This window comes from Colius striatus, chromosome 1 (genome assembly GCF_028858725.1).
Source record: "Colius striatus isolate bColStr4 chromosome 1, bColStr4.1.hap1, whole genome shotgun sequence".
NCBI lineage: Eukaryota > Metazoa > Chordata > Aves > Coliiformes > Coliidae > Colius > Colius striatus.
This window is the reverse complement of record NC_084759.1, coordinates 64,769,349-64,796,329: the sequence shown is the minus strand read 5'-3', so window position 1 is coordinate 64,796,329 and position 26,981 is coordinate 64,769,349. Positions and strand designations below refer to the sequence as shown.

The window sequence follows — 26,981 nt, the reverse complement described above, 5'->3', positions numbered from 1 at the left end:
TTGTTACTCAAAAGTTATGAAAATATCATATTGTCATTTTTCTACTGTGCGTTCTTATTACCCTGCATTCAGGCTTTATAATTCAGTTATTTTACAGTTTAATCTTAAAGACAATTTATGAACAAGCTCCTGAGTGGTTATTTATATACTAGCCTTCAGTGGTCAGTTTTTTTGGCTTATCTGGTAGAAGAGAAATTTTTACATCTGGGAAAGTATCTTTTTTCATGCAATTATAACTGCTTGTCAGGAATTTGCTCAAAGTTAAAGAATATATTTGGATGGAGATTAAAAATGGAAAATTACATCTTCAGAGATGTACTTTTCTTTAAATTACTAGTATGTGAAAACTGTTTTGGAACTTTAATTGCTGCTACAGACTTACTACAAAATAGACTTTCCAATAAACCCTGGCTGATCCTTATCTATAACCAAAAATCTCCACACTGGCAAGAGTATAATATAGGGTGAAATCATATTTGGATTTGGCTTCTTTTTTGCAGTTGAGTTCAACAAGGCAGGATTTTCTCTTTCAAACAGCCCCAAATTTCTCCTCCTCTGTGTATATGAAGATTATCTAGATCCTGCAGTAATTGCTGGTTGGGTCAATTGTTTGAGTTTTTACAGTGAGGAGGCTTACATACTTTCTGGTTTTGGCCTCACACAGAAGCATTCGGGCATGATTTCTCAGGGTAAACTGGACAGTCCAAACCTAGAGTTTGAGTGATCTCCTGAGACAGAAGCCAGCTTCTCTTCTTTGTGCCAGCTCTGAACCCTAACAATTATGCCTGTTTCCAAAAACTCCATCTGAACCTGCCATTCTTATAACCATTGTGATTTTGACAATTTGCATTGCTCCGCTTATCCTCTTTTAGTCTGCCATAGGTGGGACAAACCTAAAGCTCAATCCCAGGAGATAAGGCTTCATCAAAAGCTCCCAGAGAAGCAACAACTGCAAAGCTGGTAGGTGAAGTCCCTCCTCATCACATAACCACATAATGGTTGAGAAGGGACTTCTGGAGGTCATCTAGTCCAAGCCCTCATCCATGGCTCCTTTCCCTTCTTGTGAGTAGTCATTTGGAAAAGACCTGGACAATGCACACAGCTAGCAGTCTCTTAACAATAGCCAAAACTCACATTGCATCCAATGACTGTAAGAAAAATCAGAAAAAGAGGTACATGCAGTATACAATGAGGGAAGAGGCACATTGCTCAACTTGGCTCGTGACTTTAACAGAGCAGGAGGACAAATGAGGGGTTGGAATCCATCACCAATGGCTTCAGATGTGCGTGTCAGCCTAGGAACCCAAGACTCTTTTCATGCTCAGGTGTAAAATGCAGCATCTACAGACGGTGGTTGGTGGGCCTGTACTAGGGAATAACAATCAGGCCCTGTTGAAGTGTCTTCTGCTTTCTAGGAGCCCTAGATAGAGCCCAGAGTGAAAAGCTGGGGCATGGATGGCATTGTTAAAGGACAGAAGTGCCACTCTGAAGATAAAATTGTCACTATCTTTTACTGAGGAGTTTGAAGGGATTTTAATATGCTTTAGTCTTTCTATGACCAGCATCCATACACACTCTATATGATGCTAGGACTGTAATTGTGAGCAGTTGTTAGAAGTGTATTGATACTTTTTACTGTAGTTTTGTACCTGTATACTTACCTTTGCTATAAAAGAGCAATTTCCCAAACCAGAAAAGCTGTATCAACGTCTGTATCATGAGCCCTGTGCCCATGCTCATCTAAGAAGCTCAGCTATTTTGCCCTAAGAACGTATCTACCCATGTGTGCATTGTCCTAACCTAGTTTGAGAATCCTGCTGCCAGGGCTGAACTACATGTAGGATGAAAAAGTTGTTAGTCCTTCCCTGCTGGACTTCATGCAACTTCAAGTTTTAAGACATTTGATTTCTACAGCAGAAAACACAGGTCAGAGTTATTCCTCTTTCCTCTCTGAGGTTTCTTAGATAACTAGCTGCTCTAGTTTATTTCAAACACTGTGGGATGGTTTTTGCTGCCATTACAGGACTGGCACCAACATGCTGGTCTATCTGACAACCAAACTGCTTATGTGACAAACTTGCTTCACCACAAGACAAGCAGAGGTTGATTGCATAGGATGGATATGTAGCCTCTGATCCTCTCCTCAGAACTGACGTTATTATTTTCCTGGAATTTTCCCAAGTACCTGCAAATGGAAAATGGGGATTTATGTGCATCTGTGTATCAAGAGATGATAACACCTTTTCCCAACCTGTCAGAAATTTTGCTAATTCTTTGGGTTTTTGGCAGTGCATTCCTTCCTCGGGAGGTACAGATAGGGAGTCATGCAGGAGGAGTTAAAAAAAAATCCTATAGTTAATGACTATGAACATAATTAGTCCACCTTTTTTTTCCATGTTGTAATGTTCCAAGGAAGACTGTTGCAAAAGAAAGCAGAGAAAGGTTTAACTATAAGGGAACGATTATAACTTTCTCAATAAAGTAATGATATCCTGACATGGCTTCTATGAGATCTGTTTGTTGTAGGCACAGGGGAGCACTATATTGTTCCTCTGCACTTTTTCTGCTGTGTTTATTAAAATGATTTTCTTGAGGATTTTTTCTTTGTTTTTTTTTTTTTCCTCTGTGCAGCCTTTTTTGATTAAATTATATGCTCACATTTTGATCCTCATATGTAATTGCAGGATCAAATCCTATTGTTTTTGGGTTTTTTATTTGTTTGATTGGTTGTTTTTTTGATATAGCTTGGGATTAAGTTGTAAACTGTAACATTTAAGTATTGGTGCCTAACTGATGTGATTTAGAAATACCAGAGCAGATTTCAGTTGCAATACCTGCATTCATGAAGAAAGGGAGGAATAATTTAAAGTGTAGTATTGTTGATCACAGCTAATTACATGGAGGACATATAAAATATAAATAAAATTATACATACATATGTGTGTGTGTAAATGCCTATCTATAGATATTACTTATTTATAAAAGAAAAAAGTGGTTGGTCGTTACACCAGGCAGAAGCCATAAATTTCTTGTTCAGTGGGCTATCAATGTTCCAATAAAATCAAACCCAGCATATAGGTAGATACAGGGGGTATGGAAATCAAAGTGATATTGATGGTCACCAGAGGATTATGACCACTGAAAAGGTTCATCAGATCTTTTCAGTGGTTTAAGTTACATATGTCTTCAATTAAAAAGTTCATCAAATGTCATTAAAGATAACTGAAGTCATTTCACCTAGACAAAGAAATTTTGGAATCTTCCTCATCATGTCAATGTGTCCAGTTTGTTTCAACAGTAAACAACTGTTAGTTAGCAAAAGTTTCCACACATCTGGAAGGTTTCCAATGAAGTGTCCACATTTCCCATTCCTGAAAACTCCTATATCCATCTTCCCAACTTAAAATGTCATTAAAATTCTTTGAAAAGTTTGAAAATGTTAGTTATTTACCCCATTATTTTTAATTTTTAAAAAAGTTTGAAAATACTGTACATTTTTCTTTACACTCATTTGGAAGGTTAAATTACAGAATGGTAGGGGTTGGAAGGGACCTTTAGAGATCATCTAGTCCAATGAAGCATGGAACTGGACCATATTATCTCTGAGATCAAGAGAAAGGTCTTTCTATAAAACAAAGGCTTTTGATGCTTGGCTGCTGCTCCCTGTAACCACTGCATCATTGAATAATTTAGGTTAATGCTTTGTTAACCCCACCTACTGATGCTATTCCACTTAGGAAGTGCTAAAATCCAGTTTGCAGGTTAGGAAATGTTTTGTGTGCAGCTAAACCACACAGCCTTTATTTCTGGAGTGGAGAGATCCAAATCCTTTTGACTCTGTGCTTATGGTGCCTGCAAGGAATTTCAAACCAAAGGCTTTTTTTTGACTCCTACAACCTCACTAACTGTAGTCTCCCAAACACATTTTCTCTCTATGCAGCAATGGGGAGGATGGACTTTCCCATGATATTTCTTCTTGAATGAATGAATGATTTTCATTAATTTCTTACCTGATTGTTCTGAACTAATTTTCCAAGGACAGGATTATATGTAGAGGTGAGGAAGGTTTATTTTTACACATGACTTTGGAATAACAATGAATTGGACTATTGTTTTATTGAAAAAAAAAAGCCATATATAACAATATGTGTAAAATTTAAAACCAAACTTCCATCAAGTCAAGTGGAAAATCTGTGTTCACACCAGTTATCCACTGGTCACAAAGCCAAGCAGCTGAGAGCAACAGTTAAGGGTCTGCAAATGTTTATTAACCTTCTGCAGTAAAAATATGGTGACAGAAGAGATGCAAGATATGGCTAATTAATTTCAGTCAGTGGGCTGGATAAAGAGAAATGGGAAATAAGGAGAATTGTTGAGAGATAAGTAAAATATAAACTAAAGCCATTGAAAACAAGTGAGAGTTCTCCAACTCCTGAAAAGTACATCTCTGAACTCTAACAGGAAGTCATACATAGTGTACAGAAAATGTCACCTGCTCTAGGTTTCTTCTTTTTTTAGATAACATATGCTGAGTATTTCACCCCTGTGTACACAGTATTAGTATACAGCCAGTTAATTCTTTGGGTGACCACTGCAGCAATTCACAAACCAACTCTTAGTGCAACAAAAACTGCAAAATATCTTCTTTGTATTGGGGCTTCAGCTGTCAGGGAAACTTCCCTGACTGTGATGTATATAGCATCACCCAAGTCAGAGATTCAGCTCTGAGGATTGTGGAGGATCTAAGGTAGGATTTTTTATGGTAGTGCTAAAAGATGGTTTCTCTTGGCTCAACATTGGCCAGTGCTGGTTAGCTCTGATTGAGCAAGTACAGGATCTGTGTATTTGTATTTTGTAGGTGAGTTCTTGGTGTAAAGGAGACAAGAGGGAGTCAGAAACAAAGGGACTGACAGAGGGATCAGAAGTTGAACAGCTCCCTATACTGTCTGCATATGCATAGCAATTCCGACTTCTGGTCATTCGCTGACCCTCATCGCTGACTACAGGATGAGGATGGTCTGTATGACACCCCAACGGACATTTCTAGAGAACATTTGAGTCCTTTTAGAAAAGCTTTTATCGAGGGCCTAAATCTAGTCTGCTATGCCTGTACCAACCAGCCTGTGTGGGTGAAGGGCAAAGCAGACTTTAGGCTGTGCTTATGAGCTGAGAGCAAGCACAGAGAAGAAAGCTCCTGAGGAAATGGTCATGGTAGGAGGGTCTGAGAATAAGGTGCAGTTGATTTGATTCAAAACAGAGCACAGACTGGACATATTTTTTTTTTGTTTGCTTCAGAACTTCTTGAAAAACATTTTAACAGTTATTTTTAAACGCAAACAACCCTTCAGCATTTTTGAAAGCAACATTTGTTTAACATGCTTGGGCTATTAATCTGACAAAGAATGAGTAGGAAATATAGCTTAGCAGAAGCCCTCCCAGGGCTCTAGGACTCAGTCAGCCTTTACCTTGTCCTTTGCAAACAGAGGTTACTTGTCTATGCTTTAGAGGTCACCAAAATTGTAAATATAGGCCATGACACTAAAGGAATCACTTCAGTTACCAACTCCAACACTTGAACTGATGTCTAAGAATTAAAAAAGATGTTTATAAACCTACCCAATTCTGTTTCCAAAGGGAAATTCTCATTGTTGTTTATGATGACATGGTAAGGTTGAAACTGGAGGCATTCTTTTAGTCATTAACTTTTTTTTTTCCCCCAACAAAAAGTTAAACATTTAAATTAACATTTCTGTATTCATGGCAGACAGGTGCTAGGCTTGAGAACAGTGGCTACTTTTGACAGCCAATGTGAGGACAGGGCTTCAGAAATCATTCAACAGCTAGGTGTCCTGGTGCAGAATGAGCTAAAAAGGGAATTTACAGTTTAAACATTAAACATCTTGCTTAGCTATTAAACAATTAGATTGCTCTAATCCTTAAGAGATGGAAATCAGTCTGTCATCTTTGGTTCTGAGTTTACAGCAAATGTGCCCAATAATGTCATTTTCCAGTGATACCCAGACGACCTAGAGCATAAGTAAAGAAAGAAAAGAAATCGCTCTGGTTAGGTTTTCTTGATTTTGCCTGTCTTATTGAACAGAACAAGTGTACTTTATTTTCAAGTAATGCCAAAAATTAACTTCATGGGTTATTAGCCTTCCTGGGTTATAAGTGTCCTCCTGGGGCTAGAAACATCACTTAACCCTCCTGCAGTAGCTGATAGTGGGTATCTTTTGTTTTTGGGATGCTGCTTCTGCTGCCCTGCAGGACTGCAAAAGCCTCTCCATTATTTGGTAAGAGGTATAAAATGCTCTCTTAGAGCTTTCTGGCTGAACCTGCTACAGATGCTTACAGTGAGCAGAAGTGCCTATGTACACACCAGCCATGTGTGGGAAGGCCTTAGGTGAAGTCTTGGGGAAAGAGAGTGTTCACATGGGTGCAATTACTCTGATACTCAGAGCTCTGGCTCTGACTCTTGGGAGGTGGTTGCCCATAATCCACAAAAGCAGCAGCATGTTGCTCCCTCAGGGCTTCATGCTGGCATACCTGTGACAGCAGCTGCTGTGTGCAGCCTCAGCACACTGCAAAAAAACAGAGTTCATCACTCTGAATGTGGAGTTGGCCATCTCTGCTCTGTGTCACAAACTTTGCTGATGCTTTGTTCATGAGGCTGCATTTGAAGATTAAAAAAACAGCTATTCTCCTTCCTTCATGCTCCACATCTGTAGTCATGTAGCCTGCTGCTTCTGCCACTCCTCCAGTTATGGAAAATCAGGTGGCTGCTGGTACCCATGCCCTTTCTCAACCCTTTCCAGTTTGAAAACTTAGTTGTACAGACACAACAGGTAACACTGTAAGGGCCTTAAAGCTGTTTACCAAAGTTCAGAGCTGCACAACTAAATTGCTGCCATTAAAGTGCCCTCAGGAGGAAGGTATAATGCCTCTGGTGGACCTGGTTTATGGGGACGGTTGCTAAGCAGCCCTGGAAAAGGCTGTGGAAAAACACATCCTCAATGGACTATTGGTTTCATATAATAAATCATTTGATAGCCGAGATATTCTTTCACTAATTAATGGTTTTAGAGACAGAGTTACACAGTCAAGGCACTGATTATAGAACACTCATAAAAAGAGTCTAACCCCAAATGGAAGAGAGATTTTGAGAAATGGGGTTTTTTTTTAGGTAAGGTGAGTGACCAGCTCCCCTTCCAAAGAAAACAACTCTCAGACAAGGGTGTTTGTATTTTACAATCCTTAAATCTCCACTGAAGCTATTTCCAAATCAGTAAAAAAGATCTAGGTCACCTCTTTGATGTCTGTTCTCCCTTAACTCTTTGAATATCCTGGTTGTGTGTATCACAGGCACAGATTTTCCCTGCTTTACTATAATTCCCATGCAGTTGCAGATGTCGACAACTGCCTTTCTACCTGAGGTAACATGAAAACCTTCTTCTTTGATCTAATGGAAATACTAGAATTTTAAACAAATGAATTTTAGTAACACACTAGTGTATTTCAGCAAGATGTTCCAGATTTAAGTCTCCTGAACTATACTTTTGGGGAAAAATAGAGAAAATCTTTGCCAGTTTTAGAGGTGTCTAGGAAGAAGGCTGAAATTTATACTGTTCTTCCAAACCAGGAAAACAGATTTTGCAATATTGCTATTAGGACTGTGTCAGGGAAAATTTAAAAACTATGCAACCTAAAAGCTACTCTGAACAGAGTAAAATTCCATCAGAGTAAAATATCAACAGCAAAATATGCCATTATTAAAAATCTGCTGAACATGTCTGTCAAGCTAAAACAGTGATAAAAATTACAGACAAATATATATTAATATGATTTCCCCCCAATTATTTTGATTTTTTATCATATTTACTAGAGAACACCTGTAACGTTGCTCAGAGGTGATCCAGTTACTGAAACAGTTGCAGTAATATATTTCAAAGATGCTTCCTTGATGTTGAAGAGATCAGAAACTTAAGTATTAAGATCCAACCTCATAATTTAGGGAATCTCTAAAAATGGGGTACAATTTGTGATACAGTAAAAGTTCTCATTTGTTCAAATCAGCTTTTTTTTTTTCTTATTTCATTGTGAAAGCAGTTTTCATAATAGGAGTCAATCACAGAATTACAGGGTCTTAAGGGTTGGAAGGGATCTCGAAAGATCATCTAGTCCAACCTCCCTGCCAGAGCTCTTTTCCTACTATGCACATAAAGCTGTGTAACAGATGACGTACAACCTAGTAACTCAAAGCTATGCCTACAACAAAAAACTCCCAATGCCTACTATAGCAAAAGTAAAACTAAGCTGTCACAATATCCCTGTGAACCACCTGAACTACAAACCTGAGTGGTGTGTCTCTCACTGCCTCTTTCCCAAACAGCACACTGTGCATAGCCCAAGCAGTTCCTTGCTCTGGCAGCAATTTCCAGTAGTAATCTATAAATGGATTAAAAGGTAAACAAACTGAATTATGTGAGTTACCATCTTGATGTATAAAATAGCATGTACTTTGTCACGTGAAATGCTGTTAGCACTGTGTCTGGTAAACCAGACAATGCCTGTGAGTAGAATTACAGAGATGAAAGTGCACCCAGGTGCAGATGGCAGGGCAGAGCGCGGGCAGTGAGGCGGTGTTGGGGCCGCAGCGGGAAGGTCCTCTATGGATCAGTTGAAGTCAGACAAGTGCGGTGTACGTGCTTACTGTTTGTCCCATCATTGAAATGGTGCGGAGCGACCTGACAGAAAATTGTTCTGAAGTGGGAGCAGATGCATTGAGCTGTCAGGGGCAGAGCCATGACGAGACACCATGGCGCCGGGGACACACCTTCACCTCTCCTCTACTGCTCTCCCAAGCTGAAGGGACCACCTCCCCCACCCCCCCCTCCCCTTCCTGCACAGCTTTGAGACTAGGCAGTGCTTTTTCTTCATATGGTGATGTCCCTGGCCATGCCCTTCGGAGGAGCCACTTATTGTGCAGATACCAGCAGGGCTGGCACAATGTGAGGAGGTGGTAAAGGGTTCTGAAGCTGCTGTCTCATAATAGCTGGGATGAAGCAGAGATAATGGGAGTATCATACACTATGACACCCCATATAATACTCTGCTGTCTCGGGCAAATCTCTGCCTAGATTTAAAAACCTTCCACCAGTGGTGGAAACCTTCAGCATCTGAGGGATAAACTGCACAGGGCTGGTGACAATGAAAAGCAGCATGTACTGCAAATACTGAAAGATCCACAAGACCTTCAGCACCATATACTGTACTGAGCTTTACTGCATTTATTTCAACAAGCTCCAAAGTCAAATATGATCCACTTCTGTGTTACATCATCCCATCCTGTAAAGGCAATTTCTATCCAAATGTTGGATTTTCTCTTCTATACAATCCACCTACAAAATAGATTATTTTGCTGTAAGAATAGTATCAACTCTTAGTAATTAATCTCAACTCCAGTTTTCTTAACTCTACTACTTTTGGGCATTTGTGTCTATGTATTCATTCTCTTTCTATTACTGCCATTTAAGTCACCAGCCTCATATTAATGACATCTCTCCCTCATTTTTTTCCTTTCCTATTTACCAACTTCTAATTTTCATTTTGTTATTTAAAAAGAAGTTATTATGGTACGCAGACTCACAGCACTGTCAGAATCATAGAATCACAGAATGGTAGGGTTGGAAGGGACCTTTAGAGATCTAGCTCAATTCCCTTACAGAAGCAGGTTCACCTAGATCAGATTGCATAGGAACGTGTCCAGGTGGGTCTTGAAGACCTTGAAGGAGACTACACACCCTCCCTGGGCAGCCTGTGCCAGGGCTTCCTCACCCTCACAGTAAAATAGTTTTTTCTTATACTTAAATGAAACGTTTTGTGTTCCAGCTTCATTCCATTACCCCTTGTCCTACAATATAAAAAAGGGATGCCCCAACCTCCTGACACCCATCATTTAGGTATTTGTAAATATTAATAAGACTCCCCCCTCAGTCTCCTCTTTTCTAGACTAGTCAGAGCTAGAATTTCTGTTATATGTACCCTTTTACTTGTGGAGAGGAAGAAAGTAACAAGACAAATAATAGCAAATATGTGTTTGGTGCCCCGAGGAAGGGTCCATATTCTTCTCTCTGGGACAAACTTTGTGAGTGGGTGTCAAAGCATCGCCTTGTCTCTGCCAGTCTGAAGCAGTGGGGCTCCGTCATCCCTCACTGCTTGTAATGAAAAGGGCAACAGTTAAGAACATTTTCTATGAGAAGGAACCTTCCTCCACCTTCTCACGCCTCAGCACTTTCCCATCCAAAATCTCCCTTAGCCTCTTGTATCAAACTGAAAATCCTCTGTGAAGTTGTTCACAATCACAATTTCCTTATGCCTGCATGGCTACCATAGAGTGGTCTAGTTCCTTGCTCTACAGCCATTTCTGCTGTGATGACTGTATGGAGATATGAATCCCAGCACAGAAGGGGATTATGAGGTGATAACAGAGAAAAGGATCAATGAGACAGTGTATAAATAACCATATTTCCAATAGCCTTGACCAGCTTGTTCTCGTCAGTGCTTTGTCACTGACATTACTGAAGATAATTCTTAGTGCAGTGCAATATCCTGAAGTCACAGGTCAGATAAATAGAGAGAATCTTTAACACTGCTCTTAGGAGAGCAGGTATTGACACTTTCATAACCGTGTTTTTCAGAAAGGCTTTCTTTATCTGCAGGAAAGGATACAAAATGAGACATATCAGTACAAATACAGATATATGATTTTAGACTGAATGAAGTTTATGATTTACAGCCTGATTTGCATGTGAGAGATAATGTTATCTTCTTTGCTAGGCTTCTTTCTCTACTAATGGATAGTCTTTTGAAAGGGATCAGAACGTGCAGGAATGACAGTGCGTTTTCTTTTTGTAATATTTTTGTCCATATAAAGGAAATGTCCTCAGAATTGGCAATATTTATCTGTTTCTCTTATTTCAGAGAACCTAATATAACAAATAAAAGGACCTATGAAGATATCACATGCAATTAGAGGGTTAGATGATGTATATATTGGTTTGATACTCAAACGTGTTCTCCTGGCTGACTTGCAGAAAAAAATAAATATAACACATTTCTCTGTGTCATGTTTTGAAATTTGACATTAAAATCATAGGCTTAGTGCCCTGTTTCCAGGTTCTCGGGGTAAAAGGCAGCTATAGATATTCAGCTAAATGATTCCTAGTTTTAACTTTAACTCACTACAGAAAGAGAAGGCACTAGTTACCTTTTGTCATTTGGGAAAAAAGAAAAGAAAAAAGGAGAGCTTTTACTACCTGCTTTTGCTTGTATTTGAAGTCAAGAAAGAAATGCTTTGCTATAAAGGCATGCAGAAAGGTGTGCTATAAAGATTTTATGAGTTTGAGCTTTGGAATACTCCCTTACTCACAGTTGGTGAACTCATGAGCACATGGCAGCTGAGATTCCATTCTTTCAGAAATACAGAAAGCCAGTGCTCAGCAGTATCGGGTGGAACACCAACCCTGCTGAAATTCACAGCAACTTCCCAATGCCTTCAAGAGCAGGATTTTGCCATTCACATGTTCAGTATCATCAACACACACTCACACTGCAAAATATATTATTACTTGTATATTTGTATACACATATATGATATTCTATGTATGAAGGCTCATATACATTTATGTAGTGTGTTCTTTTAACTCTCTGAAGTAAATCTCGTAATGAAGAGGAAAAGGATTACGCCTTCTATCACATATTTGAGGGGAGCAACATATAATTTATTAATATACTAGATATTATTTTATAGATATAGAATATAGAATGTACTACATACTATATATCACATATCATGCAATAAATTTATAATAGCATGTATATACATATATAAAAGCTATATGCATACTTGTATACAGAGCATGTAACTCTAAAATAATTGAATTTAAATCTTAATTAGCAGGAAATGAGTGTTGTCTGTCATATAACTGTTAGTTATCTGGTAATGGCAACACATACATATATATGTCTACAGATAAATACACATATATATATACACATATGTCCATATATATACACAGATGTAAAAATTACTTTATTAGAAATATGTATATACACATCCATATATATACCATATACACACATTTGGACATATTTATGCACGTACATACCTACACAGCCTCTATATATGGAAGTATGTATACACATACATAATCTTTTTTAGATATATGTATATAGAGACTATACGTATTTATAGGTGTGTACCTATCCATACAGAATGTGTGAACTCTACATTATTTTGTGTAAGTGCATGTATGTGTACGTGTATTTACAAGGCTGTGTACAAATCTCTTTTAACTTGCAGCTGAAGGGATGCATTCGGCCATGCGACATCTCGGCAAACCCATTCCCCTCTGCCTGTATGGGGATGGGAGCTGGAGGTACTTGTTTGCCCAAACACCCTTTGACGTCGGAGAACGGCTGGCCGGTGGCCGGCTGGCCCGCACCCGTCCCGAGCACCTGCCGGCGGCTGCGTTCCGGCCCCCGCCCGGGCGCTCCGCGTGGCCGCCCAGGCGCGGGGGCGGCGGGGGGCGACGGGGCTGGCCCGTGGCTTTGCCCCGCGGGGGCGGCCCCGGGGGCGGCCCGGCAGGGAGCGGGACGCCGCGGCCGTCCGGTGGCGCCGGACGGGACTCGCCCAGTCACCGGGGAGGAGGCGGAGCCGGCGGGGCCGCGGCGGCGGCAGGTGCCCGCGGCGGCGGGATGGTGGCGGCGGGCGGCGCGGGGCCGTAGGGCAGCGGCACGCCGGGCCGGGAGCGGGGACGCCATGGGCAGCCGCGGCGGCCCCCCGCGCCCCGCCGCGCCTCTGCTGCCAGCGCTGGTGCCGATGCTGGCGTTGCTGGCGGCCGGGGCGGCGGAGGCGCGGGCCACCTCAGAGAGCCAGCTGCCCGGCGCCGCGGCCATGGGCACCGGCACCCCGCCGAGCCCCAGCGGCACCACTTTCGAGGAGACGCGGCTCCACGTCTTCACCCTGGACTACCCCCACGTGCAAATCCCCTTCGAGATCACCCTCTGGATCCTGCTGGCCTCCCTCGCCAAGATCGGTGAGCGGGGCTGCCGGGCGACTCTCCCTCCCTCCTTCAGCGCTCCGCGGCCGCCCGCCCCTGGTCCCGCCGCGAGCAGCCGGGCTGGGGCGGTCCGTGCCCGGCGGCCGGGGGCGCGGACGCGACCGGAGGCTGGTGCTGCTTCTCGGGTCGGGATGCCCGGGCGTGATTCAGCTGGTGGAAGTCGGGGGTTTCTCGGTTCGGAAAGGCGCAGAGGGGAAAAGAGATTGTTACGTCCAGCCCTCTGAAGCAGAGCGTAAACCCTGGGCTGTAAAACCTAGAGTTCACCCGGTGCGCCACTGACTTTTCCATGTCTCCCGACTGTCATTTGAGCGCTATCTTCTCCTTCTTAAAATAACGCGGCGTATTATGACAGTTTCAGAACAGAACAACAGATCGATGGAGAGGAAATATTTATGAGGGTTGAATAAGGCTCCTTGTTCTGCTTTCCCACCATTCACTTATGTCCCGAGAAAGACAAAAAAAGACAGCACCGAATGAGTAAGAAAGGCCACCTCTTCCCTCATGTGGAAAATATTTGTATTGCATAGTTTCACTATGTTTTGTGCAGCTTATATACAACGTCTTTTAGTTAGCTTTCTGTGTTCCAGACAGAAAAAATAGTACAGTATAAAAATCTAAAGAATGCCAGGTAATGATGTGGTAGAGAGCTATTTAAAAATCAGTGAATCTCTATAAATGATGAACTTTGTATCTTCTTACCTAGAAGATACTCTTACTGTTAGGAAAAAAAGTGGTGGGAACACCAACAATAAAAGGTTTACTGATACCCCAGCAGCTTGTTTCAGAGCTCTGATTTTGCAGCGAGATTCCCGTAAAAATTTATCATCATACTCATCCTGGTAAAGCATTTTCATAAAACTTTTACTTCTGCTTGGGATATTTAAATAGACTGTGTCATGTTCTGCTCGGTGATCAGGTAATCAGCATTTTGCAGAACCAAAAATCTGTACTCATCTCCTGCCACAGCAAGCATTGTAGTTAGGGGTCTGATCTTGGTGCAACTTACTGTGGCTTCATTACTTTCTGCAGAAATGTCGCATACATTTGGCATGTAGCTACACGTGGTGCATGTAGCTTGATGCATGTAACTTATTGCATTAAAGATGCATGCTTAGTTCTTGAGTATGTGTTCAGGTGTTTGCAGAATCAGGACAGAGTTCAAATATGATACACTCAACTATATAATGAATTATAATATCCAGAAAATAGGGCGTTTGGTAAAGAACTTAGCCAATTGTTGTAGAATTGCTCTGTCTTCTGAATTTAGATACAGAAAGAACTCTTGAGTAAGCTAAGACTAGTGAAAAAGTTTCTAGTTTATTAAAGGTTACACAGAAGCCATTTGAAACATGTAAGCACACATACACACACAACAGTATATAATTTCTGAAAGACTGTACATTCTGACTATCATGATATTTTGTTAGTGCACAGGCACCTAAAAAGTTTTAATTAAGAAAAAAGAAAGCTATTGACAAATTTTCCAATCTAACTGCAGTACAATAAACAAGCAAACAGCATAGGTGAGGAAAAAACACATACCATTTTTAAATCCCTTCAGTTACACCAAGCAAGTGCCTAATCTAGGGCATTGCCTTTGCTGTTAGAAGTGAGCATGCGCTAAGCACTGAGGGCTGGATCCAGGAGAGGCCCTAGGTGTGGCAGTGCTCAGCTTCACCACACCTATCTGCAGGCACCCTAACTCTGGGACTGGAATTAGGAACATCCAGTTCTCACTCCTGGAGCTCTGTGTGTGCTTCCTTATCCAGCATGCACATCAGGTAAACCTTCCCAGGACAGACTCCTATTGCTCCCAAGTCACATTCCAACAGTGTTGATTTTTCCCTTGCTTGTGCCTTCTTTTATATTGAAGGTAACCCACATGGACAGAGTTATATAATCTCTAAGACACGGGAACATCCTACTGTGTTAGTGTTCCATATATCTCAGTTCAAAGGGATGGACAGGGATTTTCTAGGCTATCTCACCACGGTTAGCCCTGAGAGTAGCCCTGCAAGAGACAAGTGGAACAAAGGTGTCTCACTCCTATCATGCCAAGCAGCCTGAGATCTGCCTTGAGACTCACGCTGCCCAGGAATCTTTGGTGCTTAATCTGGCATCACAAATTCCTTTCTGGGGCTAGGTGCTGAATGCTTATGCTTGGCACTACTGAGTAGCGAACCCTTATGAACTAAGCTCTAATAGGTCTTTCAGCTTCAAGGAGCTCAGGAGATAGGGTTGCATCTAGTAACAACTCTCACAGTGTGTGAAGAATCCCAAAGGAAACTCTATTGCAGCACTTGCTTATCACCTGCAGAGAAATGCAGTTTCACTGGAGCTGGAGTGTTTCAGCATTTGCTAGTTTTTATAGCAACCTTTTTGAACTTTACCTGAAAGATTTCTCAGATCCTGGCTTTGATTGTGTCATTGTAGGCTAGGTTTAGTGGGAGCAAGAGACAGTATGAAAAAGGAATACCTAAAGTTTTCGAGCAAAACTCAAACATTTGGATGAGGTGCATTTTCATAAAGCCGTTAGAAACATGGTGCTTTTTATTCCAGCATAGAACAACGGCACGTTTTGAAGCCTAAGAAATTGCCTTGAACAGAATTGTTATTTTCTGTCTACCTCTGCTTATTATCTTGTGTGATGATACCATACTGGAGATATGTTTACTCACAAGAGTATATTAGGTGGGACACAGTGCACTCAAAGTATGCTGCAAATGGGCAGTGAGACTAGCCCACTTACCTCCCAGTTTTGCTCAATTTTTGTGCTACTAAACCTACAAAATGTTGTCTAACTGATCCGAATTTGCATTATTTCTGCATTTAATCACAGTTGCATGATTAGAGGAGTTTATCTGGGGAACTGAGCTGATGTCTTTCCAATGCTTCTCTCCTGAAAAAAAAAGGTTTAAGCTGTTTGGAGGACCCTTAGAAAACTCATGGATAACTGTAATTATAAATCTCAGGGGCATTTTCAGCATCAGAGGGTACTGGATTTCACCCAAGAAGTAGGAAACTGGGACTCTAAGGACTTTCAGCTTGAAGAGTACTGAACTTGAACTTTAGGCAAGTGTCTTGCTACCCAAAGCCTGAGATTAAAAATCTTCCATACTGTTGAAGCTGGGTCACTGCATAGTCAGGAGCCCAGGAGCAGGGTGAGAGGAGGTGAAAGCAGCTTTGATCCTGGGTTCAGCATAAAAGTCTGAGTATTTATGTGTCTGCAGGGAATCTGCTCCCAAGGTGCTTCTGATTCTGTAGCAGTAGATCCATCCTTCATCCCGTGGGACACCTGTCCCTGATTTGATGTGCACTGCATCGTAAAGCCCATCTATCTGCCCTTAAATAGGGGACTGTAGCCTATCCCTGGCCACCTTTGAATGCCTTTCCTAGAGGCAGGCAGTCTTTTAGGAATTTTGATGCTTTTTTACATGGATAAATAGCACATTTAACTTTGTGGCAGGCTTTCCACTAGTTTTAAGGATGAGGTAGAGTCTCAAAAGCTCTGAGAGTGTATGAACTTTTCAAAGAGTGACTTGTAAAGAAGAAAACAGAAATATTTTAATTTTTATATTCACAATAAACATTTCATTGCCATTGCATTACAACCGATCAGGAAGTTTTACATTTTCATTAAAACCTGCATTTACAAAAATTTCCTCCTCTTCACTTTTTATTGAGAAAATGATTTCAGATACTTTTGAAGGTGCTTCTAGAAACTTTTCTTTTACCAAATCTACTTACTCAGGGGAAACTTCAGTCACTGTATTGGAAATCCTGGCATTCTGCCACTGCAGAAACTAAGACAAACCATAAAACGTTTATGATAAAGTGGCCGAAAGGTGACGAGTCATGTCTCCAACCACTAATTCCTGTGTTTCGAAGGTCAGTACCTGCTCTGCCAACATAGGATATTGATGATTACAGATATGAAGAATGAAAGTGAATTTGGCAGTCCCTCTAACAAGTCACATAGCCTGTGTGTCTAAATATTAAAAAGCAATCTGTGTTCATCCAGAAAGGAAAAAAGAAAAAAGAAAAAGCAGCTTGAGCTGCTTACTTTTTAAAATAGCTTTAATAGTTATAGAATATGCAAGTAAAAAAATCAGTGGATTGAAACAGTTTTCCCCATGGTCCTTCTTCACCATTTGTTTTTCCTAATTATAAGTTCAGGCAATCTTTTACCTGGGTAAAATCTGTGATGAAAGGAGAATCAACAAAATAGCTGTTACAAGATACAGAAGCCTGTAATTGGGAAACTGGATGTGAACTATACCAAACTGACACTAGTTTAACTGTTTCAACTACAGGTGTGATTTATACTGAAATAGTTTTACTGAAATAGACCCCCGTTATTACCACACCCAGTGTTTCCATGCAGCTCTAATTTAAAATAATTTAAATGCTTTTTAGTTAGGCAGGAATTGTGGGATATTGTGGGTGTGGATAGTTTTCTATATAATTATGTGGGCCAAATATAGATAAGGAGGAGCCTGGAAAAGATTGGCAACGTCAGGATGCGGAATGTGACCTTGGTGCATAAGGTTGATCATTCCATTAGCATAGCCAGAGTAAGTTCCTTCAAAACTTTTCCCATTCATTACCAAAATTATCGTTACAACAGCCAGCTTCTGCAAGTAATGAGAATCTTTAAATCAAAACTGCATGGCTTTGAGAGTTTTAGTAGGCCGAGGAACATTCAACCGTTAAGCCCTCATTCAGAACATTTTTTTATTCATTTTTGCAGTACCTGGCACAGATTTTTATGAGAAACTCCTGGCACTACTACAATTCATATGATAAAGAAGAACGAGCGTAATAATGCAGGCTACAACTTATTGTCACTTTATGGAAAACACGTTGCTTCTTGTGAAAGCTAAATGTAATTTTGCTCTGCTAAAATTAAAAGAATAATTGTGTCTGTAAATGCTTCTTTACAGTGGCTGGGGAAGTGACCAGAGGTGACTGGGTGCAGGTCACACGTGCTAGTTCCCCTCCCTAGCTTTGAGACTCTAAAAGACTTCTAAAAATGAAATGAATGTGCTCTTTAAACTCCTTAATGATGCTGTGAATGGAGGAAGGGGTGGTTTCTATGTTGTACATTTTTTTTTCTCTATCTAGATGTAATTTGCCCTTGAAAAGTATTTGGATTGTGCTTCTGGAGTATTCCACGTTACAAAACATCCCATACCATCATAGAGCCCTTGCACACAGTTGCTTCAGCCTTCCTATCTATTAAATGTAGTGTCCAGCTATTAAATTGTCCCTCCACCAAATTAACTGAATTAACCACCCTGGCCGACAGATTTGCCTTGACTTGTTGTGGTGGTCCAGTCTTTGCAATGAAAAAGGAAACTGCCTTGCAATTGCTGTTGGTTTACTGTGGAAACTAAGCTAGCAGAATACAGAATAATCTTTTGGATTCTCTACAAATAACTCTTTCACTTTCTTGTCTTTGAATTTCCTTTGAAGGCTTTCATCTCTATCACAAGTTGCCCTCAATAGTACCTGAAAGCTGTCTCCTCATTCTGGTTGGACTGCTTCTTGGTGGGATTATTTTTGGAGCAGAGGAGAAGTCTCCACCTGTAATGAGCAGTGATGTTTTTTTCTTGTATCTTCTACCACCCATTGTACTTGATGCTGGATATTTTATGCCAACTCGCCTTTTCTTTGAGAACTTTGGTACCATATTCTGGTATGCTGTGGTGGGCACCCTCTGGAATGCCATCGGCATTGGAATTTCACTTTATGGGATTTGCCAGATCAGTGCATTTGGTTTGACTGATATTACATTGCTGCAGAATTTGCTCTTTGGCAGCCTCATTTCAGCTGTGGATCCTGTGGCAGTGTTGGCCGTTTTTGAAAACATCCATGTAAATGAGCAGCTTTACATCCTGGTGTTTGGAGAGTCTTTGCTGAATGATGCTATAACTGTGGTAAGTTACTTGCTAAATGGTTAGTTGATAAAAAATGATAAATGATTGCATGCCACTGCATTGTATCTCTTTGTGTCTAGCTATTACAGTTTGCTAATAGATGGAAGTCGAGGAGTGCTAGTGTGTTTATGTAATTCTCTAAATTTTAGATTTAGAAACTACGCTACACTAATGTGTAATGGTAGAGTATTTGCCCTAGGGATTTTACTGTCACCTTAGTTTCCATGTCTTTGAATTCTGTTGCTTATGTAATCTCAAACTGGAGGTTTTTCCTCACCTGCAGAAATGTTGTTAGAAAGGAGTGGGAAAGGACCAATGTGAGATGTCTCAGCAGGTTCACAGGGAGAATGGGCAAATCATTCAAATAGCATAGGGCCCAGCTGATGCTGGCCCTTTTGCATGTGCCCATCTAGTTGGAACTGCCCTGAGACCACCCATGCATTTCTCCCAGGCTACAGATGAGATAGGACAGCCATCTGAAGGCAATAATTTCTAATCATTAACTAGGTGAACTGGATTTGTGGTGCTGACCTGAGGACAACAATCTACAACTTCCATTAACACCCCCAGTGCCCCTTGTTTGTACCTGATGACACCGAGTCTGAGACATTAATACCATTTATCGATGCCTTCCCTGAAATCCTGCCCATGCCAACTATGTCCTGGCATGCTTGCTATTATGTGAGACACGAAGGTCTAGTTTTTCATATGCCTGAAGGATCAGAAAGATTCTTGCATTGAGTCCACACTTTCCCTGTTTCTGTCACTGGCTTCTTATTCCTGTCCTATTCTAGATGCATAACTGTGCCATTTCTTGGTCTGCACCGTTTTAACACCTATGTATCTCATCATTTAATCTGAGCCATGATACTGATAATTTCTTTTCAGTTTGTGGGAATATTGTTACTTGGTTTATTTTTCACTTACACTTCATGCTTTACCTGATTCTGTTGCTATCCAGCCAGCTGATTCATGTTTACATCTTATATGTTTGCCTTAAAGCCTGGGTTTTCTCATTACTTTACAGCAGAATCTGCCTGCCATTTCTAAATTGTTACTTAAGCCAGCCCTGAAAGTAAGTGGGTGTAAGTACTGACTTTCAAAAGGCTTACCAGTTCAGTGGTGGTTGTGTCTGTCTCTCTTCACTCTTAATGGCCACACATGTGGTGGAATTCTTTTCACACAAGATTTTTTGGGGGATAAAAGGTCTGGTTTCATGTTAACATAAAACTTTTTTTTTTTTTGGTAGATTTTTCCAACCTAGGTCACTTTTTCTAACCACAAAATCTATCACTTTTCTACTGGAGCAGCAGTTAATCCAGCAAGATTTGCTAGGAAAACATTGTGTCCTGATGACAGAAGTGTTCATATGTGCCGTTGCCCAATGGCAAATTGCCTCAAAACACCATTTTTATGGGCGCTGGCATGGCAATTTAATAACTGTGATGCATGGCTTCCCTGTAGACGTCATTTATTGCCTTCTTTGGACATAGTCCTTTCTCAGGGCATGCCTACCTAGATGCCCTAGCACAGTGGAGATATTCTGAGGAGTCTGTCAGGCCAGCCCAGTAATGCACTGGCCATACATATATTCATGAAGGAGTGAAAGGAATTTAGAGTGCCTTTGGTCTTATTTCCCAACTATTGCTTAAAGGTAGCAGTTGGCAGGAGGTCAAGGGGTTTCCACATGCTAAGCATTGGTCTGCTAATGGTTCTTTTTTATGATTTTGCACACCTGAAATCATGTGTTTGTACTTCAAATGTGACTCAGGACAACACACAGATCTCTCCTGGGGTGCCCTTAGAGGACCTTGCCTACACTGCCTGTTGCACTGCTGCAGGACCAGTGTTTGCCGTAGTGCTGCTGGCTTTACACTGCTATCTGCTCAAAGGAGACAATGTTTTGTAAATATTATCTCTTCCTCTGCCCTTGTTTTGTTACCCGGAGAGCTGATGAAACCAGCTAGCAGGCAGAGCTCAGCACTTTACAGCTTTCATCTGCTCGAGGCCTTGAATCCCACCTGCCCCAGAAGATGCTGCCTGTGGGATGTGGGGATGAAGCAGGAGAGGAGTTAAAGACAGGCTGGCCATCCACAGAGGTTGCCTAATTCTTACAGCCACTGCAGTATCAAAAAACCCAGAGGTTACGCAGATGGGCAGAGCAGAACAGCATGGCTTTAGTAAACTTGCTTTCTAAATACTTAAAGCCCTTCTTCTTGCTATCCTGCTTGCAGTGCCTGGCTACTTCTAATAAAAGCTTTAATTCCTTAGGATAGCGGTGTCATCTATGCTTTCCCATTTCAGAAAATGTGCTACCACACTTTTGTTTTAGAAGCAAAGCGAGATATGCTTTCTCAGGAAGCTCAGTTCTGCTTTGTTTCTCAGATGATCTTTCATGCTTGATAGTTTTTGCGATAGGCTCATGCATTTGGATCATCTTTTTCCTCGACTGATGGAGTTTTGTGTCTTGAGTTTGGCTAAGGACAATATTTGCCATTTAGCTTCTTTTTTCAGGGTGCTTTATTGAAAAGACTGTGTCAGTGATAACTAGCACAGAGATTTTAAATGGCAAGATCACAGTTGAAGTTGAATGTTAGCAGTTAAAATTCCAATGCTGGGTTTCAAATCACAAAGAAGGAACCATTGTCATTACAATAATATTATTGCTGTGTTACCAAAAACAATACACCAGTGCTCTGTATTCCACCTTTGCTGAACACATTATTTAGGAGTAGTTTAAGGTAATTTCAGAAACTAAAATTAATAACTGAGAACTGATGAAAATAAGCAATTAGTGTCTAGGAAGAGCGGAGATATGCTGAGACAAGATTAAGGAGTAATTGGTGACTAACACTCCTTAGTGTAACCTTCAGTGAGTTCAGCTGGAGGATGTCAACTAAATGCAAATCTTGAACTTGAAAAAACCTCTGTTCTCATACCAAACACATTACAAAATGCGACCAGAGCTGGTGTTGTTTAACTCACCTGAAAGTCTACAGAGAGCTGTAAAACTGAACTGCTGTAGAGTAAAATGGGAGTGAACCTGATTTTGATCTCATTTACAGCAGTGTAAATAAAGAACAATAGGAATGAGATTAAGATCATGTTCATGACATTCCATAGTCCTAGCTGCTGCTTCTAGCACAGCGGTCTGGTTTTGATCTGAGGTACAAAGGAGAACATTACATTTCTTTTTCCAGATAACTTATGGCAATAGGTTTGAGATTTATGGGGTTGTCTGTATGTGGAAACAACAGGCTCCATTCTGTTTGCAGGGTGAATACTTTGCCATGCGAGTGAGATGATGTTATGGAAAGTCTTATTGCTTGCATAGGTCAAACTTATATGCTTCTTTACAAGCTGTGTAAAGTGGCTTTACTTTGGAGACTTGCCTTTCTTATATTTGTATAGTTACTTTTGAAAATATAAAAAAGGCTGTTTAAAACTCCAGTTAAAGACAATAATAATCTTCCCCAATACACAGCAAGGGGGTATTCTGACAGGTCAAATTCTGTAGATGTCTTGAAGAATAACACAAATCTGGGGTAGTCCAACATTTCAACAGGTGACTCGAGGAAACTCCTCTTCTTGCAAACACAAGTTAACAGTATATTTTCTTCAGTCTGTGATTCATGGAGTCCTGCCTTGGTGTCTGTGGACTGAGAGGTCCTTGTAAAATGACTAACAAAGGCACACCTTTTTCCAATAGGCTTAATTCTGGTATACTTCTTTTCATGCAAAACTATAAGGTACATGAATACAAACACATGGAAAAACAGTGAAGCCTATGACATTACTTTCCTGTTGTGCACAGGACACAGTAACAAGAATCAGGGCAAAAAGTCTGGGAGTTTTCCTCAGAGCAGTAGGATGTAGGATTTTTTCCAGGTGAAGAAAGACACCTCTCCCAGATGGGCTCATCCTGAGGATGTCTTTGTTATCAAATAAATAGCTCATGCTCCTTCTCTTGTCCTGTTTGTTGCTTTGTAATGACAGTTACTGATGACCATGCTAGGTTTGAATTAACTTTCTTTTTTTCATGCTTGCTCTGGATTTTTTTTCCCCTTCTCTTTTTCAGTTCTTTTCTTTTACTTAGCCCAAAGGACCCATAATAGGCCATATCTTTGCATTAGTCTATAGTGGGAGCTTTTACCTCTGTAAGACCTATCAAATTTTGTCTAAGAAGAGAGAATTTTGTCATGTGAGAGAGAACAAGACTGCAAACATGACAAATCCCTCTCAGTCACTGTTCAAACACCTACACTGTTGGCACAATGCAAGTACTGATAAAACATTGTTCTTTCAAATAGTATTTCTGATAGAGAAACCTGTTTGGTTTACTAAGTAGCTGGGGAAAGAAAGTGCAGATTTAACTCCCACAAAGTGTCCACCACCAGTCAGGTGTTTATTACAAGCACTGTGGCTTTGCTGATGAACCCAGCTGTGCCTAGGAGTAGGTGCCAATAGCCAAGCTTAGGTCTGTACAAGGGGACTGTGTAGCCATCATGATCTCGCATGGCTGGGAGCATTCATGCAGCATCAGGCAATGCTTAAATCTCCCAAGTAAGTCTGCAAATGGGGAAATCCTTTAAGATTTCTTTAAGAGTAACTGATTCCATTGTTATCTAGTTTATAGCAACTAAAATATAGGATACTGGAGAAGTGTGGGGTTTACAAATTTTTGTTTCCCATATAAAACAAGAAGGCTCTCAAACCAAGAAAATACAATAATCCCACTGAGTTTGTTTTGGAGGATGGTTATAAACACTTTTAAAATTACTAGGCGAGCACATGGTAGCGGGTCTTTTAACAAGAATTAAATACAAATCTCTAAAAATAAAGTTTGAAAGGTTTTTAAACCATTGGATCCCTAATGGTTAAGTCAGAAGAAGAGCATCCATGCCAAGTTTGCTATAGTTCTTGCAGTGACCACTGTCCATCTCCTCTCCCCCTCAACTGCATGCCAGGTGGATCTATCATCTAATTCAGTACTGCAGCTCTCTTGTTGTCTTATGTAAATCAAACACTTTTGAAAATAACCTAATTTCTCACTGATTATGATTCCTCGTCTTTTATTTACTTCTTGATTCTGGGAAAAATCTGAAATGACCACATGTGGGAAATTATAAATTCTGCAAATAAATGAATTTAAAGAAAGAATAGATAGATCTGTGCTCTTGATGTGCAGAATGTAATGGGTTAATAAACCTGTCCATTTGTAAAAGTGGTAATAATGATATTTACTCTTCTTCTATATCTCCCTGATATTTATGGGTGACAAGTAATATGCCAGAGGTAAACAAAAGCATATCTCAAAAACGAGTTCAAAGTAGATAGAGAAATTCAAAGTTCAACATTGAAGCAGAGGAACATCCTGATGTGAAAGGAGATTAAGAAGAGTTAATGTGCTTTCTTTTTCTCATAGGTCCTGTACAATTTGTTCAAGTCTTTCTGCCAGATGCGCACAATTAAGGTTATTGACATATTCGCTGGGATTGCTAACTTCTTTATAGTGGGGATCGGTGGAGTATTGATTGGAATCCTTTTGGGATTTGTAGCAGCCTTTACCACCCGTTTCACCCATAAAATCCGAGTGATTGAGCCACTCTTTGTCTTCCTGTACAGTTACTTGTCATACATAACAGCTGAAATGTTTCACCTCTCGGGCATCATGGCGTAAGTACCCCAAACTTCAGTAATAATAGCACCCAAGTTAAGAATGCCAAAGGAAATTGCAGAGAGGATGAGATTTTGCAGGCTTTGCCACATGGCATTGGTCCACCGTGCATGGCAGTGATGCTGGCTTGAGGATTTCCGGCCTCTCCCCTCCTGCTTTCATCCCATTCTCTCAGCTTGCCACCACACCAGCTGTGTCACTAAAACTGTTTGTGGCATCACACCATAAACCAGATCTTTGAAATGTTCCAAGTTAAAAATAATTCCTTGTGTTTTCAGTGGGGTTATTTTTACCCCAGATCAGTTTGGTGGCCTGTGTCCTCATGTGACCCCACGACTAGTCGTAATGAAAGCTGAGGGGTGGCCCACAGTGATGCAGGGGCAGCGGTGACTGGGAGGGAGTGGGAGTGGTAGTAGGGAACTTTGTAAACTGGCTTCACTTCTGATGCCAATACATTGTGAAACTACGTCTCACGCTTAGACATGTGAGCAGATAGTAAGTACTGTTTAGTGAAGACAATGTATATATTATTAAGGCAAACTTACAAGCACAGTAAGGGTTGAGCGAGCATAGAATTTGCAGAATCTAGTCCTGTGGTGGTACGACCCTTTAGATTAGTATCTTGATAATGTGTGCCTGTGTGTTACAATGCTCTCTGTATACATCATTATGTATAAAATAATATTGGTTTTCCCACTTCCAATGAATTTTCCCTCCTTGTTTTTCACTCCTGGGCTTCAGTAAAGAGCCTCTTGCTTCATGCTGTTTGTACTGTAGCAACCTCTACTTTAGAAGGAGCCTTTGTGACATTTGATATACTTAAACGGTTTGCTCTGGTTCCAAGTAATATTTTTAAAGGCCAACATTCTTTAATGACTTTGTATTGTTCGAGTGGCAAATATGAGTCATTTGGGCATCAGGAGCATAGCTTTTTACGAAAGCTCAGGTGTTACTTCTGAGCATCACTAACACTTGATAACACCTCATCTGAAGATTATTTTTTAGGAAAGTGAATATATTGTAGTCATGCCAATATAAAGTTTTCTGGGGCTAGGAAGCAATTTACATGGAAACTTACATGTGATGAGTTCAGTAGTATTAAAATAGAAATATGCCACAAAATGGGAGGAGTTAGTACTTTAATATAAAAGCTAAAGACTGCATGGGTTTCCTTCTCTGATATGAGCCTAAATAAAGTAACATATGCATCCACTTTGACCGAGTTCACAAATGTGCCATCTCTCTCCCTAGCTTCTATTCATAGCATTTATGTGGTTTCTAGTTTCCTCTACTTCCTAAGTCAAATGTCCTTGACATCCTATGATCAAATACTTAAAGGGCTTCTGAACCAAAAATGTTTGGCTAAACTGTACATGGAAAAAATTGTGGCAGTGTGCATGAAAATACTGATTTGGACATGCTGCATCCAGGATACAATGGAGAGGGCATGGTGGGTCTGTTGGTGGATCTGTGGATCCACCACATGCCGATACCTGCCACCAGCACATCAGTGCCTCCCATGTTGCTAACAACCTTTTCATATGTAAGTGGCCCCTGTGTGGGTACAAAACAGAAGAGGAAATGAGAAGTATTTTTTTCCCTCCAACAGCACAGTAGAACTTATCTTTAAAATGTCCTGTATGCATTTTGACTCTAAACATATTTTGTAATAGCTGGATACATGAGTAACACCCAGGGGGAGTAAGAAGGGCTATCAGCAGCCATGTAGTGTTTCAGCTGTCATGAGACATAAAGTGTGCCCCCTCCCAGCAGTGCTGCTGAAGCCTCCTGTAATCTCTGCATCCTGTTGGAGCAAATCTACCCTGTGTGTTTCACATTTTGTTGGGCTTTGAACTGCAGTGAGCATTTTGCTCTATGCATAACACACACAAATATTGAGTTCCCTGTCGTTCTCTGCAGTGAATGACTCATGGCAGTATTGCTTGGGTCTGACTTCAGTCAGCCCTCCTTTGAGCATGTAGCTGGACCAAATGACCTTGAAGTGTCCCTTACTTCCCACATTGTTTATTCATTATGTGCTTCTGTGGCCATTTATAGTTCAGCCTATAGAGAATAATTGCTTGATCCCTCCTTTTTCACCCATAACCATGTGAGTCTGTTAAACTACTGATTCCTACTTCCTTTGCAACCAGGTTTGTAAAGATACTCATTGAGACCTTGTGGTTACACGCTGTACCATACTTTAGGGGGAGGACATGAGCAGGAACACACCGTGTTATCAAA

General features: G+C 40.8%; 1 protein-coding gene across 1 annotated transcript in view; it reads left to right on the top strand.

Moving 5' to 3' along the window:
- The first annotated feature begins 12,763 nt into the window (after positions 1-12,763).
- SLC9A2 (solute carrier family 9 member A2) overlaps positions 12,764-26,981 on the top strand; it is a 43,960-nt gene continuing 29,742 nt past the window's right edge. Inside the window, exons 1-3 of the mRNA XM_061997449.1 lie at positions 12,764-13,097; positions 18,597-19,060; positions 24,486-24,736. Of these exons, the coding sequence (XP_061853433.1) occupies positions 12,821-13,097; positions 18,597-19,060; positions 24,486-24,736 (992 nt within the window). The 5' untranslated portion in view covers positions 12,764-12,820. The remainder of the gene's footprint in view (positions 13,098-18,596; positions 19,061-24,485; positions 24,737-26,981) is intronic.